The 20306-nt window shown below is 44.9% G+C and overlaps 1 protein-coding gene across 1 annotated transcript in view; it reads right to left on the reverse strand.

The window, feature by feature from the left end:
• The window catches only part of IFT80 (intraflagellar transport 80), a 337369-nt gene that overhangs the window by 56929 nt on the left and 260134 nt on the right, over window positions 1-20306 (reverse strand). Inside the window, exon 16 of the mRNA XM_082249425.1 lies at window positions 9008-9179. Coding sequence (XP_082105551.1) covers window positions 9008-9179 — 172 coding nt within the window. The remainder of the gene's footprint in view (window positions 1-9007; window positions 9180-20306) is intronic.

Here is a 20306-nt window from a genome sequence, read left to right on the forward strand (position 1 = left end):
CTCTCCCCTGGCAAAGCGGAGGAAGCACTGGTGACCGGCACAAATTGGGATGTAAAGGTAAGCATTCTTGATATCGATAGAGGCATGAAAATCCCCCTGATGCAGGGATGCCACCACCATGCAAATGGACTCCAGCCTGAACTTCTGCATCCACACAATGCAGTTCAGCACCTCGAGGTCCAAGATTGGATGCACCTTGACTTCCTTCCTGAGAACTATAAACAGGTTTTGGTAAAAACCCTGAAAACGTCCTGAAGTCGGAACCAGGACATTTACCCCTTGAAGCAACAAGTCTTGTACAGCCCCAAACAGACCCTGTAAGCGGTCCGGAGACAGGTGCAAGTTGGTAGGAAAGAACCTTGCCGGGGGACAAGAGGGAAACTCAATCTTGTAGCCGGACCAAATATCTTTGTGGACCCACTTGTCTTGTACCAGGTTAGTCCACAGCCCGGAAACCAGCGAAGACGTCCCCCCCACCCCCAATACGGGTAAGGGTGCACCTTCAAGTTGTAGGAGCCTTGTCCGGGGGTCTGGAGAAGCCCGTTCTTGGCTAGCCAGACCAGGTTTGTTTGGATCCCCCAAAAGAGGCCCTGAAGGTCTTCGAGCTCTTGTCAGTTGACCCTGAGGAACGAAAAAACTCAGCTCAGAAGGAAGGCCCACGTCTACAATGAGGTTCCTTGCCCTTAGTAGCCTGCGGAAGAAAAGTATTATTTTCCCCAGTGAGCCCCAAACAGGCGATCCCCTTGAAAGGGGAGATCAGTCAAGGCCTTTTTAGAAGTCTGATCAGCAGACCAGCATTTAAGCCAAAAGACACGCTGAAGGACCACTGCTCAAACGGAGAGCCAAGCCACTAGAAGAGCCGCATCCAAAGAGGCATCACAGATAAACTGCAGCCCCTGGACCAGTTGGTCCCCAGCTCAGCAAAGGCGGGGGGGTGGATGAGTTGTTCTCCCTCTAGGTCACGGGGTAAAAACTTAGCCCACTCAGTCAGAGTTTGCAACACCAGGGCAATGGTGAATACTGGCCTCAGTGCCAAACCAGCCAGAGTGTACATATTGCGGACCACAGCCTCCGCCTTCTTGTCAGCCAGATCCTTAAAGACCGGGGACTCTTCAACCGGAATCATGGTTGCCTTGTTCAACCTGGAAACCGGAGGGTCCACCAGCGGTGGAACAGTCCGCTTGTTATTAAGGGACTCCTCATAGGGGTAACGCCTAGTAAATCGCTTAGGGTCCCCAAGGGGACGCTTTGGTCGTCCCCACTCTTTAGCATGAAAAAAGAAAATGGTCGCACACCACCACGGAATCCAATGAAGAAAAGTTCTTTATTCACATAAGTGGTACAAGATACAGCAGGGTAGGACAGTAGATGCGTTTCACATGACTTGTGTGAAACGAGTCTACTGTCCTACCCTGCTGTATCTTGTACCACTTATGTGAATAAAGAACTTTTCTTCATTGGATTCCGTGGTGATGTGCAACCATTTTCTTCTTTGATGCTTCTCCTAGTGGCGAGCCGAGGTTCAGCACCCACCTTGAATCGTGGACTTTGACTAGCCTGAGCGGTGTTATCTCTCTTCATTGTCCCACTCTTTAGCGACAATTCTGTCAAAATAAGCGGGGAAAGGGAACACCTTTGCCGTTCTGGATGGCTTGTGAATGACAAAAGGGAACCTGCGCCTCGGTCACAGCTGCGTCCTCCATCTTCAAAGTCTCACGCACAGATACAATTACAGTTGCAGATGTGAAGGAATCATCCTCACTATCTGAGGATTTTAGACGCGTAGTCGCAGGCCTCGCAGGATCTGATGGGACAGATGAGGGAGGGGAAGGTGGGAGGCGCTTTTTGCTAGCCTGTCGCCAGAAAACCACCTCCAACTGAGATACAAAGGACTCCAGGACCGCCGTCAGTGCATCGATGGATGGCTGGGACCTGGAGGGCCCCGCAGCCTCAGAAAGGTGGTCAGGTGGGGAGATGTGATCCAAAGACTCCATGAGTCACCAGGGAGACCTAACAAAAAGTGTAAAACACTGCAAAGGGACAGCCCCCACCACTCTGGAAGCACCACCCGGTCGCCAGGCACAAGCACTAAGCTATCCTCAGCAGAGAGGGAGAGAACCCCACTAGACTCACCACCCAGCAGAAACAGGCACCTGCAGTCACCAGGATAGTCTGCACTCCTCGTGCAGCAATCAGGAAGTGAAAAGATCCAGGAGTTAGCACCAGGGGATGAGGGGCCGCCGCTATTTTCAATAGCAATCCACCACAAAATGCACGCCAGACCACACAAACATGGCCGCTGTGCACAGAAACACACAGGCTACAGTAAAATGGCAGCAGCTAGGGACTCCCAGGGACCCAAGAGGGATCCCTAGGTCTCAAGGACTGACCCAGGCAGGATGGAGGGCCCCAGCAGGAGCCCCCACCAGGTACAACCTCCCCCCTGCACAGCCAATCGTCCGGTTGGGGGCGGCGCCCCCCGGCCCCCATCGCCAGCACAGCCAAGACCCTGTCGTATGCGACCTCCTGAGGCATTTAACTCGCAGGCAAGCTCCCGTACAGTGGGGCTATGAAGCGGCCGATCTAGCGTGGAGCTGAGGTCTGCGCGCTATCGCTGTCCAGACTGGGGTGACCTCTGGATCTAGATTATCCAGCCCGTTGCCCACTCCGACAGATGACTGTAGATCTCACAGGATAAAAACAGGAGAAAAAAATTCTATCTAAAACAATTTGCCAGGACCAGAGATCCCAGCAAGGAACTAGGTCCTTACTCCTGACTAGGCAGAAAACCTATAGCAGTATACCCCCTGGGACTTCCGGTAGGTGTAGCCAGATTCTTCTTCTGCCTAGTGTCCTACTCCTTTAGGTGGCAGTATAACCCAACTGTTATGAAGATCAGGAGGTGTGTCCGTCAATGAACGAAAGAGAAATACTTTTTTGTGTGTGAAAATGACCAAATCTTGATTGTAATTAATGGTCCGCATTTGTGGGAGTATTTTGTGGTATAGTGTCCCATAGAAAATGTTGATTCTGAAAGGAAAGTAAAGGTTTTCTGACAAATCTGTTGTGGTGTACTTCTTTATGCTGGGCACTGTATGTGTATCCCAATCACGACACTACCTGCCTGGAGTTTGCATGTTCTCCCTGTGCCTGCGTGGGTTTCCTCTGGGTACTCCGGTTTCCTCCCACATTCCAAAGACATGCTGGTAGGTTAATTGGATCCTGTATAAAATTGGCCCTACTGTGTATATAGATTGTATGCTCCTTGAGGGCAGGGACTGATGTGAATGTGTAATGTATATGTCAGGGCTCAAAATGTTAAGTCCTGAGCTACTAGCCAGGCCTTAAGTGTTACTCGCCACCAGTTGCCCCACCCAACTCCTACCCTGCCCCTAATTCCGCCCCTAAACACACCTTGATAAATTATCTCATAGAATAATACTGTTAAATTTTTTTGCATTAATGATTAATTAAAGAAGTTAAAAAAATAAATATTAATAACAACATTATCAGTGCCCATCAATGCCGCCTACCAGTGCCCATCAGTGCAGCAGCATCAATTAAGCTTATCAGTGTGGACTGATCAGTGCCCATCAGTGAAACCTCAACATTGCCCATCAGTGCAGCCTGATCAGTGCCCATCAATGCAGCCTCACAAGCGCCCATCAATGCTGCCTACCCTGTGCCCATCAATGCAGCCTCCCCTGTGCCCATCAATGCAGCCTCCCCTGTGCCCATCAATGCAGCCTCCCCTGTGCCCTTAAATGCAGCTTCGCCTGTGCCCTTAAATGCAGCTTTACATGGGCCCCGTAATGCAGCTTCACCTGTGCCCTTCAATGCAGCTTCACCTGTGCCCTTCAATGCAGCTTCACCTGTGCCCTTCAATGCAGCTTCACCTGTGCCATCAATGCAGCTTTACCTGTGCCATCAATGCAGCTTTACCTGTGCCATCAATGCAGCTTTACCTGTGCCATCAATGCAGCTTTACCTGTGCCATCAATGCAGATTCACCTGTGCCATCAAAGTAGCTTCACCTGTGCCATCAATGCAGCTTTACATGGGCCATCAATGCAGCTTTACCTGTTCCATCAATGCAGCTTTACCTGTGCCATCAATGCAGCTTTACCTGTGCCATCAATGCAGCTTCACCTGTGCCATCAATGCAGCTTTACATGGGCCATCAATGCAGCTTCACCTGTGCCATCAATGCAGCTTTACATGGGCCATCAATGCAGCTTTACATGGGCCATCAATGCAGCTTCACCTGTGCCATCAATGCAGCTTCACCTGTGCCATCAATGCAGCTTCACCTGTGCCATCAATGCAGCTTCACCTGGGCCATCAATGCAGCTTCACCTGTGCCATCAATGCAGCTTCACCTGTGCCATCAATGCAGCTTTACATGGGCCATCAATGCAGCTTCACCTGTGCCATCAATGCAGCTTTACATGGGTCATCAATGCAGCTTTAGGGCTCTTTCACACAGGCGGTCCGATCAGATCCGCCTGTCAGTTTTTTAGGCGGATCTGATCGGATGCCCCATTCAGCCCTATGGAGCAGCGGATGTGAGCGGTGACATGTCCGCTGACACCCGCTGCCATCCGCATCCGATCCTGTCCGTGAAATCCGGACGGATGGAAACCCTATTTTCCATCCGTCCTGGGGATCGGATCGGATGGGATCAGATGAGAGCGGACAGGTGGTTCTCTCTCATCTGATTTCCCATAGAGAGCAGCAGGGGCTGTGACACCTCCCTCTCCGCATTGCAAGTGGAGACGGAGCTGTCATGGCGGGGATCGCGGATCGATCCCCGCTGAGCAGCACGGATCCGCCTACGGAGGCGGACCGTGTGAAAGAGCCCTTACATGGGCCATCAATGCAGCTTCACCTGTGCCATCAATGCAGCTTTACCTGGGCCATTGATGCACTGACCAGTGCAGAAAAGAGAGAGGAGAGGAAGAGGATATCTGGCCGGATAATCACAAAGCGGGATCGTCCCGCTGTAACAGCTTTAATTTGAATGGCCGGGCACTGCTCCGGGTGTCGCTCAGGGGAAGAGAGTGGAAGAGGAAAGCCGATGGACGGGATTACCATAGAGCAGGGATCGTTCCCGCTGTAACAGCATTCACTGTAATTGCCGGGCACTCGCCGACACACACAGTCCCGCCTCCTAGCCCGAGGCCTTTGATAGACGTCACACGTCACGGTTGGCCAGGTGTTCTGTCTATCAAAGGAGTCGGGCTAGGAGGCGGGACTGTGTGTGTCGGCGAGTGCCCGGCAATTACAATGAATGCTGTTACAGCGGAACGATCCCCGCTCTATGGTAATCCTGTCCATCGGCTTTCCTCTTCCACTCTCTTCCCGGAGCAGCCCCACGCTCGCCCTAAGTAATTTTCCACTCGCAAAATGCGAGTAGGCGAGTGGAAAATTTGAGGGCTGTTATATGTAAAGCGCTGCGTAAATTGACAGCGCTATATAAGTACCTGAAATAATAATAATAATATATATATATATATATATATATACACACACACACATATATATATATATATATATATATATATATATATATATATATATACACACACACACGCACACACATACAAAAACACACAGATTACTTTGAATTAATTATATATAATATAAGCCTAGCATATTTTTTTAAATGTTTAGATGTATATGGTACATTTAGGTCCTATGCAAAATTATGTTTTAGGAAGCTTTGGCACAGGGGTGAAAATGAAAATCGAGGCTAGAACCTGAGACATTAGGTATTAATGTATTAGTAACAACTACCACAGAAATGCATTGCACGTAAGAGAAAAAAAAAAAGCATCCTTACAACTGTGTAATAATTTCCATTTGGCTATGGAGCTTACCATTATTTGTTTTCATCAAGCCATTACTTTAGGGAAAATATTTATTTGTCCCTAAAGTGGTTGTACAAGTTTCATGTTCACCTCCTCCCAAATACTTACTGTAGCCTGATCTCAATCCAGTGCTGCTCTCTCTCCTCACATGAATCAGAGGCAGCAGTGGGAGCCATTGGCTCCTGCAGTTGTCAATTAAATCCTTTGAGGAGGGAGCCGGGGGCAAGGCCGAGCCACGCTGTGTGTGCCAATAGACACACACAGCATGGCTCGGGATCAAGCCCCCACGACTCGGAAAGGAGAAGGAGCCCAAATCACCGACGGGGAACCCCAGAAGATGATGCTTGGGGGTTTTGGACTGTTCTGTGCAAAACCATTGCACAGAACAGGTAAGTATATCATGTTTATTATTAAGAAGAAAAAACAAACAAACAAACAAACCTTTACAACCACTTTAAAGCAAAGTTGTGGCCATACTATTCTTACAAAATTGCCACTTACATTCCAGAACAGGCAACTTTTGTCTTCTCTGTAGGACCTGCTTTCTTTTAGGTCACCTTGGATATCCTGATATCTTAATCAGATTTTATGCATATAGCAACGTCAAGGAATTTGGCCTGATTCTGCCGCCCTCCAATGGCTTCCACCTGACATGTGGGCCAGGCCATCATTTGTAGACTAATAGGGAGGAGTAGGGCACAGGGCCAAGCTCTGACCTCCTAGATTAAGATGTTATGTGTATAAGTGAATTGACATGCAGGAGCCCAGAGGTGCTTGATCTAGTATGTAAGTAACAGTTTGGTAAAATAAATGTGAGAAAGGTACATTTTAAACAAATCTGAAACAAAATACTTCTAGGGAACGCCGACAAATTTCTCACCCGACAAAATAATCAGATGTCTGCATCAAAACAGGAATCAGAATCAAGACCAGTTATAATTACAAAGCTGCAGTCAATTTAAAGAGTCACTTCTTGGATAAATGCCAGTTGGTAAATGATTTACAAGCTGTTCACATAACATGGCAAGAACTCAGTGATATATCTGCACTAGAAAAAGAAAAGAGGGCGCACCAGCCTTGTGCATTATCCCACATGCATATGTGATATCTGCACCTGGGTTTCTAGATCCACCAACCTACCAACCCATGAGAAGAGAAGGGGTCTCATTTTTCCAAGTTGGAGTTTTTAATATAATTACAACAGGATTCAAAATCCTCTTCCTGAAATAAGAAGAGGGAGACTACAACTCTAGTACTCTAATATATTGGAAGTCAAAAAGTGATTTGACCAAACTGCATTTATCCATAGCCAAAATATTAGTGCATGGTACAAACATAGTAAGGCAGGATCCAGTGCTGTAATCTCTCCAATCAGTAAAAAGGTAAAGGTGTAATTAATCCAGTAAGTCATATGCAAAGATCATCTTTAAATATGCTGCAATATCCATCATATCACAATTGCATAGAAACGAAGGTCTAAAAGTAGAATTAAACTTCTGCCTAAAATAAGCAGGAACACGAGGAGAAATGAACACTAAGAGTGTTAGGACCTCACTATACAGAGGGGCCTCAATGAGTCACCGTGGCTTCCACATACTGTATATTTACAAAGGCTGTGCTGGTAAAAACCTCTGTTTTTAAATTGTTAGACGGTTATTGTGTTTTTTTTATTTTTATTTTTTTTTTCGATTGTCTGGCAAGCGTGTGTTTGTCTCAGGTACCACACCATTAGCAATTTCAAGCATAATAAAGCGATTGGGTCATAATATGGTATCAAAGTTACCAGCATCTTTCTCTTGGTGGGGTCACTGGCAATACAAGTCAACAAACGTGTAATTATTAAATTTAAGATATCTGATAATAAACAGTAAAAAGTAATAGCGAGCAAATCAACATTATTGTCAGATTAAAATGTTCGTGAATGTAGATTGTTTTATGGTTTAGACATTGCCCAAGTAAAATGTAAGCAGATGCTTACTTAGAAAGCAATAAGGGCATAGGAGATTGGAATTGATTTTTCAACAGGAAGGTGGCCCTAGTGGTCGTCACTCGTTTTGAGTCCATTTACATGCTGTCTTTCCTAAAGATGTCACATCGCTGCCCATCAACTCTCCCCAGTGATGCAGCTATAATGGTCATCAAGGTCAAAAGTATAATGGGCTCCAGGTGAAAAGGGGGTCTGGGTTGTGACCTTTTGTGCATCCATCTGCTGCCATTGACTGTAAAGGTGCCAGTTTATGCTGTTAGCATCTTTGTAATGACTATCTAAGCACAGGCCAGAGACCTGGATGTTCTAGTAAAGATGGGTTCATTGAACTATCCTGAAAACAAAAGTGATAAATGTGGCCTGTGGGAACAAGAACACTAACACATATCAAAAGTGATATTTGCAATATAGGGGAAAGATATACGTGTAATGATAGTGGTCTATATGCAATGATGGTGAACACAGGTTCAATAACAATGAGACGTCTTTGGTGAACAGGGAATTCTGTAAGCAATGAGGTGGGCAGTGACTAAATCATTACCCATTACATGATAAACATTAGGCAGGTCTTTATTATACAAAGCACAGCAGTTTAAGAGTAAAGAGTGTAGAGGAGTCTGCGGTTCTTTTATAACACATTTCCCCTATGGGTCCATAGTCTTGTAGTTTTTGCTGAATACCTTTCTAAGGTAATTTAATCACAAACAATAATTAGGATTTAATGGGGCAAAGAAGTTAAAGTAAAATAAAAAAATATAGGTTTGAACTAAAGGGCCCTTGTTTTAAGAGGACAGATAGTTAGCTAGGCATGAGAGAAATACAGGGGCAACAATTGCTGGCCTGAAAATGCAACTTGACTGGCATTCATAATTTTTGGAATAAGCATGCAGATCAGGAAAGTCAGGAGTCTTTATCTGCATAACTATTGTGGTAACTCAGAGAATAATACAAGATCAACCCAACAGGCCACTAGCATTTTTAGAAAGAGAAACAATGGCAATTTCCATGTTTGTATAATGATGGATCTCCTTTCAAATAAAGAGCTGTTCAAAACACTAAATAAAAGGAAAAGCAGCAACAAGCTGGGCATTCAAATAGTTCCTGGTGAAGTTATGCATGCGATAAAACACTGAAACCAAAGAAACATTACCTTTACAAAGCGGCAGAGTCTCAATGCATCATTCCACTTAGCAGCAGCGGAGTAGTCATGAAGAATTGCTGGATACGAAGAAATGTTTGTGTGGACAAGACAGCCATCGCTTTTCCGGATTGTCACTTTGTTTCCAACAAAACTAATTATCTGGGGACTTTTGCTATATTCACTAGGGGAAAAAAAATACTTATTATATTCTAATTCATGATGTAAAATCAGCTTTTGTTTTAGATGTGTCAAATTATTGACGGTGATATAACAGTGAATTTCTTTGGCAGATCCTCAATAGGGCAAAGAAGAAAGTGAAGTTGCCCACAGCAACCAATCAGTATTCATGCTTCATTCTGACTGCTCTAAACTGAATAAAAGGCATCATCTGATTGGTTGCTAAGGGTTACAATGGCTGTTGCACTCTGCACTGTCTTGGGGCTCGTGTACATGGCATTTGTTGACCTGGTTTTGACATGTCTTTGAAAGAAGACATTTATTGTAGAAACTACTTTCATTCTTCGCCAGGACCCAGGTAACTACATGGTTCTATCCCAAAAATAATTATTCCTCTCTTCTGTTTACTTAACAGTCAGCCTATTGTTCCTTTTTTATTAAATAGAAACATCTATCACAAGAGAAAAGAGAACACATAGGAGCAACATGGTTCTGTGTAGTATTCTGCCCTGCCTCGTTTCCAAATAAGAGCATAAAAATGGATTTTTGTAAAATCTTACCGTAAAATCCTTTTCTCTTAAAGCTCATTGACAGACGTAGTCCTCGTTGATTACTAACAACTCGGGTTATGCTGCCCTCTACAGGAGTAGGACTAGACCGGAAAGAAAACATTCTGGTCACACCTTAGGGGCAGTCCCAGAGGGTATATCCTCTCTCTCTCTGCTACAGCAAATCAGTTATGTCACAAAGCAGTGTTTAGAGAATTTAACCCAACCCAACTCAAAAACAGAGGGGCAGGTACTACGTCTGTCAATGAGCTTAAGAGAAAAGGATTTTACGGTAAGATTTTACAAAAATCCATTTTTCTCTGTCGCTCATTGACAGACGTAGTCCTCGTTGATTACTAACAACTCGGGACGTCCCAAAGCAGTACCACAAACGAGGGGTGGGAAAATGGAAATCAAAATCCAATCTAGAAGGCCCGACCGGTGCCAACTAGAAGTTCTAAAGGCTCATCAATCAAAGATGAGACTCAACAGAAATTCCAACGGAAAAAAAAAAAAACCCTCGAGGTAGACCACCGGTCTCCTCAAATTGCGGCCTGCAAAACCTTGCGGCCAAATGAGGCATCCGCCGATGCCATCACATCAATTTTATAAAATTTTGTAAAGGTATGTACCGACGACCAAGTGGCCGCCTTACACACCTGGACCACTGACGCCTGATGGCGGTAGGCCCAGGAAGTACTGAGCGCTCGAGTGGAGTGCGCCTTAACAGGGAACGGAGGATTCCGACCCTTAATAGAATAAGCCTGTACCACCGTCTGTCTAATCCATTTGGAGATAGTCGTGGCAGATGCAGGCAACCCCTTTCTGGGGCCATCCGTTATCACAAAAAGTGAATCAGTTTTACGGAACGATTCCGTAGTCTTCAGGTATACCCTGATTGCCCGAACCACATCCAAGGAATGCAACGCATGTTCCCGATGATGATTGGGCTGAGGACACAAGGAAGGTAGCACAATATCTTCATTCAGATGAAAGTCTGAAACCACCTTTGGAAGAAAGGATGGCTTTGGATGAAGAACTACCTTATCCCTATGAACCACTAAATATGGGGACTGGCATGATAATGCAGCCAGTTCTGACACCCTGCGTGCAGAAGTGATAGCCACCAAGAAGGCCACCTTCTGGGATAAAGTAAGCAAGGGAATCTCCCTGATGTTTTCAAAGGGAGGTTTCTGCAGAACCGACAAAACCAAATTAAGATCCCAGGGCGGTAAGGGCGCGCGGACTGGTGGAGCCAAGTGCCGCACCCCCTGAATGAAATTCCGCACCAAGGAATGAGTAGCCAAGGGCTTCTGAAAGAAGATTGCTAATGCTGAAACCTGACCCTTGATGGAGCTCAAGGATAGTTTCTGCTCAACCCCCTTTTGCAGAAAAGCCAAGATCCGGGTCACCGAATAGGTACGTGGAGGAAATCCCAAAGATTCACACCACGCGATATAAGTCTTCCATGTGCGATAATAGACCTTGCTGGAAGTCACTTTCCTTGCCTTAATTAGAGTAGGAATAACTGAAGCTGACAACCCTCTGTCCTTCAGTACCTGGGTCTCAATGGCCAGGCCATTAAAACCAGCGACTGTAAAGCACAATGGAAGATCGGTCCTTGAGACCGCAGACCCTCCCTGAGAGGAAGTCTCCAAGGAGCGTTCACGACTAGCATGTCCAAGTCGGCCTGACCGGCTTGACGAGGCTAGCCTAGAATTTCCAGGATAACTGGAGTTCCCTCCATCTCCATCCTGCGGAGAAATCTCAGCAGCAATCTGAGAGGAGGGAATACATCTAATAGCTGACACTGCCTTAACAGGCCGTTCAGCGCGTCTGCTGCGTCCGCTGGAGGATCGTGGGCGCGCGTTACCAATCTCCGCGCCTCCGGGATGCTCTGAAGAAGACACAGATGGTGAAATCCTTGGTGATCGACTTAAGTCATCACCCTGATATTGTCTGACTGGATCCGAACCAGGCTGCCCTAGAGCTACCTGGCCCAGGCAATCCGACAAAGTCTGATCGTTCTCTGTTCCCACACATTTATCAGACACCTGATTCCTATCAGGAGTGATGATTTCTCCTGGTTGAACACCCGGCTAGAGGCTCCTTGGTCTGTCTGCTCAACCGGGTCCGATTCCTGTGGGGAACTGAGACTAATCTTTGGAAAAGGTAAAGAAAATGATCTGTTCAGGGAATGGTAACTACCGCTCCCTGTGGTACTTAAATGTTGGAAGGGAAGAATCGCACCGGTAGCAGTGATCGATGCTCGATCTAGTGCTCTGAATACCGGTGAAGACGTCCCCCCACCCTCAAGCCGGGTGGGGGCGCACCTTCAGGCTGTGTAAGCCTTAGCTTCAGGTTTGGCTGAGTCGGTTTTTTGTTTGTCCGACCAGCGCTTCTTGAACCCTCCTAGAGAGGTTTTGCCTTTCCCGCTCGCTCCAGCAGAGCGAACTAACCCTTTATGAGCGGCAAAGAAAGGTCCACGCTTGTTACGAGGTCCTTTAGCTTTAGCAGCCTGTGGCAAAAAAGTGCTTTTGCCCCCCAGTGACATCCTTAATGATCTCATCTAGGGTGGCCCCAAATAGGCGATTCCCCTGAAAGGGGAGATTCGCCAAGGTCTTTTTGGAACCTAGGTCCGCTGACCAGCATTTTAACCACAGCACACGTCTGAGGATTACCGCTGACATAGATGCATGCCCTAATAGGGGGGTGGCGTCCAAGGCTGCGTCACAGACAAACTGTAGTCCTTGTATAATCTGTTCCATCAAATCAGATGTTGCCTGGGGGATACCTTTCCCCTTCAGGTCCTGGCGCACCAATCTCGCCCATTTCGTTAATGTCTGAGAAACTAGACCAATGACAATTACTGGTCTAAAGGCTGACCCTATCAGGGAAAAGATAGTGCGGGACTCCGCTTCTATCTTCCGATCCCCCGAATCCTTAAAGGACGAAGCGTCCTCCACCGGAATAACCGTGGCTTTATTCAGTCTGGAAATAGGTGGATCCACCACTGGTGGTACCGTCCATTTCTTAATGAGGGATTCCTCAAACGGATAGCGTCTAGCAATGCGCTTGGAAATAGTAAAGGTACGCTTTGAATGATCCCATTCCTCTTTTATCTTATTACCAAAACATTTGGGTAAAGGAAAAACCTTCACCGTCTTGGTAGGTTTGCTAGTACCAAAGAGAATTTCCATATCAGTTGCCTCTGCCGGTAAAACCTCAAGTCTTAAGGTCTCCCGAACCGCCACAACTAGTGCGTCCACCAATGCTTCTTCTTGTGTTATGGCGGAAGCAAGAACGTCCTCCTCACTGTCTGAGGGAACTTTACCTGAGACAACAGCCACTGCAGAGGGACCTGCAGCTGCAATGACCATCTCAGAATCTGAATCTGAAGTATCAGATGATATAGGGGTAGGCGGGGGTCGCTTTCTTGACCCCCGTTCCTGACAGGCCGTCTCCACCCGAGCCACCAAAGACTCCAAAACTGCTGTAAATGCATCCATACTCTGTGCACTGGCGGGTCCCGCGGCCACCTCGAGGGAAACAGGTGGGGGTACCTGTGTGGCAGGGTCCATGATAATTCCAGACACTACCTGGAAAAAAATCAATTGCCAAAAAAAAATAAAACTTTTTTTTTTTTTCAGACCCCCAGCGCCACAATGCCCCTCAGTGTTACCTGCTTAGGGACCCCTACAGAGCGAGAGAGAGAGAGAGATAGACCCCAAGGCTCACCACTTGATGCTCAGAGTTTCAAATTCAACTTGTTTCAGCACTGTCTATAACAGACAGGAAGTCTTTGGCTGGCTTCCCGGGTAAAAAGGAGGCGGCTCCGCCCCTTTGCACGCCTTCCGGCGCCTCCCCTAGCTCCACGAGGTGTTTTGGTCACCTCAAACATGGCCGCCCCCATGCTGGAGACACGAGGCTACGCCAATATGGCGGCCTCGTGCGATCTGCCAGACAATGGCGGCGGCCTGTACAGGATAACGGCGTGTCTGGCGGCCTGCGGGAGTATCTCGGCCCCACAAACCTTCACCCTAATGGTGATCAGCCTGGCCGGCGGTACCGGACCCTGGCGGGCCGTATGCGGTCCGTGGCCGTCGGAAGGCAGCCTGCCCTTGCTGGAGGAATGCGATCTGGACTGCAGTTATGCATGCATAGACATCGCCCTGTGAACACCTCTGACAGGTAGGATACCTTATGCTACCACAGTAATCTTCTAGTACTGCCACTGACTTCAGTCATCTTTACATTGAAATGACATTAGATTGTCAGCTCCCAAACCAAGCCTCCTGGTTTCTTGTTCACAAAAATCACACTCAAATAGGGGGATCTGTGACATGTTATAGGATAGAGGGAAGACCCATCCTTACCATTTCAGAGAGGGCCCGCGTTCACCACAAACCCGTCAGGGGGAAAAGGGGGAACATACTACTCACCATACCGGATCCAGGCGGGCGCCAACTCCTGACAGTACCCCTCTCCACCGGGGTGGGAGGGCTGTCGACCAATACGGACGCCGTGACTCATGGTCATTGGCGTTTAAGCGAGACGTTTAACTCGCAGGGTCAGTCCCCGTCCAGTGGGACTATGTCGCGGCCGACCCAGCGCGGAGCTATGGCCTGCACGCGCTCGTAGGCTGAACTGGGGTGACCACTGGATCTCAACATAAAGCCCGTCGCCAAGTTCCAGCTTTCTTGCTTGAAGATCTCACAGGAACACTGGAGAAAAAAGCTGTCTAAAAAATCTTTCTAAGAAAAAAATCCTGCCAGGACCGAAGATCCTAGCAAGGCATCTAGGTCCTTACTCCTAACTAGACAGAAAAAAACTGATTTGCTGTAGCAGAGAGAGAGAGGACATACCCTCTGGGACTGCCCCTAAGGTGTGGCCAGAATGTTTTTTCCTGTCTAGTCCTACTCCTGTAGAGGGCAGCATAACCCGAGTTGTTAGTAATCAACGAGGACTACATCTGTCAATGAGCGACAGAGAAAATCTGATTTAAAAAAGAAAAAGAAAAAAAGAAGAAGAGCATACTGAAAATAAGAAGTAGGTATGGAAAGCTTCGGACTTCTGAGCTATGCAGTCAGCAGAGATCATGCCAAGTGGTCATAGAGAATCAATCTTAGGTAGTCCTGCTACACAGAAGCTGGGGAACCTACTGAGGTAGCCACAAGACAGTTTTGCAAGCACTATTTTCAACTTGCAATTTCAAAGTGAAGTAAAAAAAAAAAAAATTTTATTGCTGCCCTAATATGCGCACAGCATATTTTTCATCTTACTGAGCCAGAAAAAGCATGCAGATCAGAAGTGCTAATTTCCCTTGCTGTATGCTTGTTTTGGGTCAATAACAAAGTTTGGAAGCCAGGGACAGCCAGGAAAATAGTAGTTTTAAAAGGAGTTACCTAAGAATATAAAGAAAAATAGTTATGGACTCAACAAGACATGGAAAGGGTATGTATATATCCAACAATCCTGACAGCCAAAGCACTGTATAAATCCACTATATTGTACACAAATATATTCTTAAAAACAATTTCTAAAAAATCCTCCACCATACTAAAAATTGATAACGAAGTGCATATTGTATATAGCAGAGATCCTCAAAGTACGGCCCTCCAGCTGTTGCGGAACTACACGTCCCATGAGGCATTGTAAAACTCTGTCATTCACAGACATGACTAGGCATGATGGGAATTGTAGTTCCTAAACAGCTGGAGGGCCGTAGTTTGGGAATCCCTGGTATATAGGTTCAACACATAGTATTTGACGTTGAAAGGATAAGCCCTTCTACATATAATGTGATTCCCAAGCAGCTAAAATGTTGAAAAAAATGTGTCCATATGAGGATCCTACATTGATGGATTGAGGATATAGAAAGAGGGAGACCTAGAGGCTATCTTTTGTTGTAGTTCAGTTTTAAAAAGGAGGATGACAATGGCAGACTCAGTATTTTAGCCTATAACCTTAAAACAAACCTACAATGCAATTTTCCATAAGTGCAGTTGTCTAAAACCGCTCCCATTTTTTTTTTACTAATTATCTAATTCTTGATTGTGCCCAATTCTTTATTGTGACTAATTATCTAATTCTTGATTATCTAACTCTTGATTGTGCCCAGGTAGCCACTGCTCCAAGGAGAATATTGGGACTTGATTCAGGTCCAGTTTTAAACTCTCCCACGCCCCCTGCCACCCTTCAAACCAAAGACAAGAGAGCCATTGCAGACAGCACAGTGGCTAAGTGGGTAGCACCTACACCTAGCAGCACTAGGGTCAGGTTTGAATACAAACCATGGCACTACCTGCCTGGAGTTTGCTTGTTCTCCATGTGCCTGCGTGGGTCTCATTCAGGTACTTTGGTTTCCTCCCACACTCCAAAGTCATGCTAGTAGGTTATTAGGCTTCTGTCTAAATAGTTCCTAGTATACAGTGCCCTGAAAAAGTATTCATACCCCTTGAAATTTTCCACATTCCACAACAATCCTAAACATACAACCAGAGCTACAATGGAATAGTTTATATCAAAGCATACTTGTGTTAGAATGGCCCAGTCAAAGTCAAGATCTAAATCCAATTGAGAATCTGTGGCAAGACTTGAAAATTGCTGTTCACAGATGCTCTCCATCCAATCTGACAGAGCTTGAGCTATTTTGCAAAGAAGAATGGGCAAACATTTTACTCTCTACATGTGCAAAGCTGGTAGAGAAATACCCAAAAAGACTTGCAGCTGTAATTGCAGGGAAAGGTGGTTCTACAAAGTATTGACTCAGGGGGGCTGAATACAAATGCACACCACACTTTTCAGATATTTATTTGTAAAACAGTTTGAAAACCAATTATCATTTTCCTTCCAGTTTACAATTATGTGCCACCTTGTGTTGGTCTATCACTTAAAATCCCAATAAAATACATCTGCGTTTTTTGTTGTAACATGACAAAATGTGGAACATTTCAAGGTGTATGAATACTTTTTCAAGGCACTGTATGTATGTAAGTTAGGGACCCTTGATTGTAAGCTCCTTAAGGGTGTGGGGGGGGGGGATGTGAACGTACAATATATTTGTAAAGAGCTGCAAAACTTGACAGTGCTATATAAGTACTTGTAATTAATAAAATGCTGGCTTTTACACTGGTCTCTTTGGTTGTGGGGTGTCAGAGCTTAAAGTGGTAGTAAAGCCTAACACTAAATATTCTTAAAAATGTTCCCTTCCTTCTATAACTACCTAACCTGCACACCCTGTGCAAAAAAAGACCTGTAACCTTACCTTTTTCTTAGTCCAGTCATGTGACCCTGCAGCTCCAGCTACTCCATGTAATGAAGTGCTTGACAACAGCTGTAAATTCCAGGAGTCGTGATGTTGCCTATAGGCTCCCATGGCCCAGCCACTGTTGGCACTCCCTCCTCTTCCCTGGAGCAGCTACTCACTGACACAGGAAAAGCCAGGGCTGCAGGATCATATATGACCATATGACTGGACTGGAGCAGGTTAAAAAATAGGTTAGTATACAGAACTTTTTTACACAGGGTATGCAGGTAAAAAGAATGGGGAGGGAACATATTTAGGAATAGGTAGTTAGGCTTTTCTTACACTTTAAAATCTGCCTTCAGGTGGTGTCAGAAATGTTCCAACTTGTATTTTCCATGTCAACAGCCTCACAAGTGGCATTTACGACCTGGACAACTGGGATTGCAGAATGCATCCTGAATTGTCCAATTCTTTCCACTTCCCACAGAAAACAGTCGTAAATGGAATAAGGTGGAACCTTTAGATATATTATTTAAAAGACAATTATCACTTTTTCACATATTGTGTACTTGTTCATGCTATATTTATTTTCTTTTATTACAAAGTATCTGGGTTTGGATTGTCTTTGATTATAGTTTTGGCTAATTTTTACTACCTCGCCTATTCCTTTGCTCCTATCTGTGATTATAAATAGAATAAGAGAATGAGGTGGTAAAATTAGCCAAAACATTATTTAATTTGTTTGTTTGCGCTACTGGTGACATATGTGGATTTGTCATGTCCACATGATTGGGTTTCACCAATTTATTTACTTTTTTTCTATGGAGAATTCTTCCCACTGATCACAAATTAAAAGGAATGTTCTTACCACTGACCACCAGTGTCAGAGGGACCTGCTGCCAGTGACCACCCATATAAGATGGTCCCTTACCCCATCGACTACCGTAGAGGCTTCTCCGCTGACCGCCAACAATTCACTGACTAGTAATGTAAGGTGGCACATTTCCAAGGACTACCAATGCAAGGGAAAACGATTTTAACAGTCTGCATTTTTCGAGATATTGTTATTTGTCAACTCATATGCAACATATTTTTAGTGAGGGTTGTTTAATTTCCTTCCCAGAACTTTGAACCTGATTTAGTCTCCCCAACCATATGTACTACTATTTACAACTCCAGCATGCAGTGAAGGCCCAAAATCTCCCCATTGATTGGTGCCTCTCTCCCACTCCAATTTTTACCTCATGCATCATACCACTACAAAAAAAGGGTTTATTTCCCGCTGCTGTGCCATGTACCTTTCCTAAACTAAACGAAGAAATGAAGTTTTGAAAACTAGATCTGGGCCCTTTAGAGGGTGAATAGGGGAAAAGTAAGCTCACTAAACATCTGCAGACTCTCCTAATTATAAATATTGTTAAGTGTCCACTTCACCCCAGTCAAACTCTTTAAAATGGGCATGTTACAGGACCCGATCTGTAGTAGACGTTGCAAAGATCACGGCAACTTGATACATATTTTATGGCACTGTGCCAAGCTTCACAGATATTGAGCCACAGTTGTGGACATGATTAATAAAGCTTTTCAGACTGATATTAAACTGGAGCCTAAGAAATTATTATTATACATTATTATAAAGGATTTATATAGCGCCAACAGTGTGTGCAACGCTTTACAATGTGGAATGCGTTTTGGGTACATGAGATGACACTATACAACAGACATATACTAAATATGCAGTTTCAAGAATGTTATTGCAGACTCAAATGCTTCTTCAAAAAAATGTGAAACTTGTAAACCCTATAACCGTCCAGGATCGAGATTCTCACATGAATACTACCCTGCACTTTGAGGGCCTCATTTATCAACATCGGGGATGTCCAATCAAATTTGAAAAGGTGTGGGATGACTGATTGAGTATTCCTGGACTCTCACCAATAGACTTGGTATTCAACAGCATGATAGTGTAATACTGAATGCACGGTTTTCTTCCTGTCTTTTTGTCTCTCCCGACTGCACTTTTAGACTATCGCTGTAATTATCCGTCAATGTTTTGGTGTAGATCCCTGGGCTACATTAAAATTATATATATGAACGTATCAAGTCAAGATGTAACGCTTGGATTTATATGGCTACTTTTTTTTTTTTTTTACTCTGTGACACTTTGCTGTTCTTTCATAAACAGTTTCCCTGATTTAAAAGAAAAAAAAAATTATAATAATTTTGTCCTTTATAGTAGCCCTAGAATTGTAACTACACTAAGCACACTACATTCCTTATCCCCTTTATTTATTCTTATAAATTAATTTATGGTTCATGCCATATACAAATTACTGAGTTAGCAGGGGTTCGCTGAGACCTGGAAGTTATCTTAAGGGTTACTCCATGATAAAAAAAAAAAAAAAAAGCGAAGAAAGACTGATTTAAACTACTTGATTTCTGTTTGCTTCCCTGCAATCTGGGCTGTTTAGTGAAACACAATCACAGGGCAATCAGTATGCACAGGAGCAGTACAAGATGCACCCAGGAACAAAGAGACTGTATTTACAATTTATACAAAATGGGAGATTTACAAACCTCAGATGAAAAAAGACATTATGACCATGACAACCATTCATATTCTAACATACACTACAAACATTTTTAGGGGTTATTGTCCGTGCTACCACCTTGTTCCTTTTCAGTATCTAAAGGGGTTTTTAGCCAGAGATACTTTTGTCAAGATACCTCTGCTGTGACCTTATAACACATCATTCTGGTGAACTTTGTGAGGACAACACCTGCCTATACCCACAAGAGGCTTTGACAGATGCTGTAGCGAACTGAATAAAGCATGTCCTATTTAACTTAAAAAATGGCAACCTGTGAGTGGGCAGATGTGATTCTCACATGGTTCAAAAGAACAAATAAAGTGCCCAGCATAGCTAATGCCCATGAACCTTAAAGGACCTCTGCTGTGCATCAAGTTAGGATGTTGCTGTTCTGGAAAGTTTATCTTCTATTATTATCACTAACCGCAAGTCCAGTTATAGCACAGGAACATTTACAGGACTCTCCCATTTGCCTGTAACATGTCTTATTTATATAACACGCTACTGGCAAGAATTTCCTTGCCATTGCAAATAACAGAAATGGACTGAATACTATTCTAATAAAACCAGAGTGCTGACTGGCAGCACACCACACCCCTGGTCACCATAAAGGGACAGTGAGCACAAAGAAAGAGAAAGAATAAAGTGAGTAATAATTCAGCGTCTAGTACAGAGGGCAGCAGCTAAGCTACTGATGCACACTGCCCAGTTTTAGACCTCACTGGACAATAAGAATGAGACCC

This window comes from Pelophylax lessonae (assembly GCF_965119305.1).
Source record: "Pelophylax lessonae genome assembly, chromosome: 3".
Taxonomy (NCBI): domain Eukaryota; kingdom Metazoa; phylum Chordata; class Amphibia; order Anura; family Ranidae; genus Pelophylax; species Pelophylax lessonae.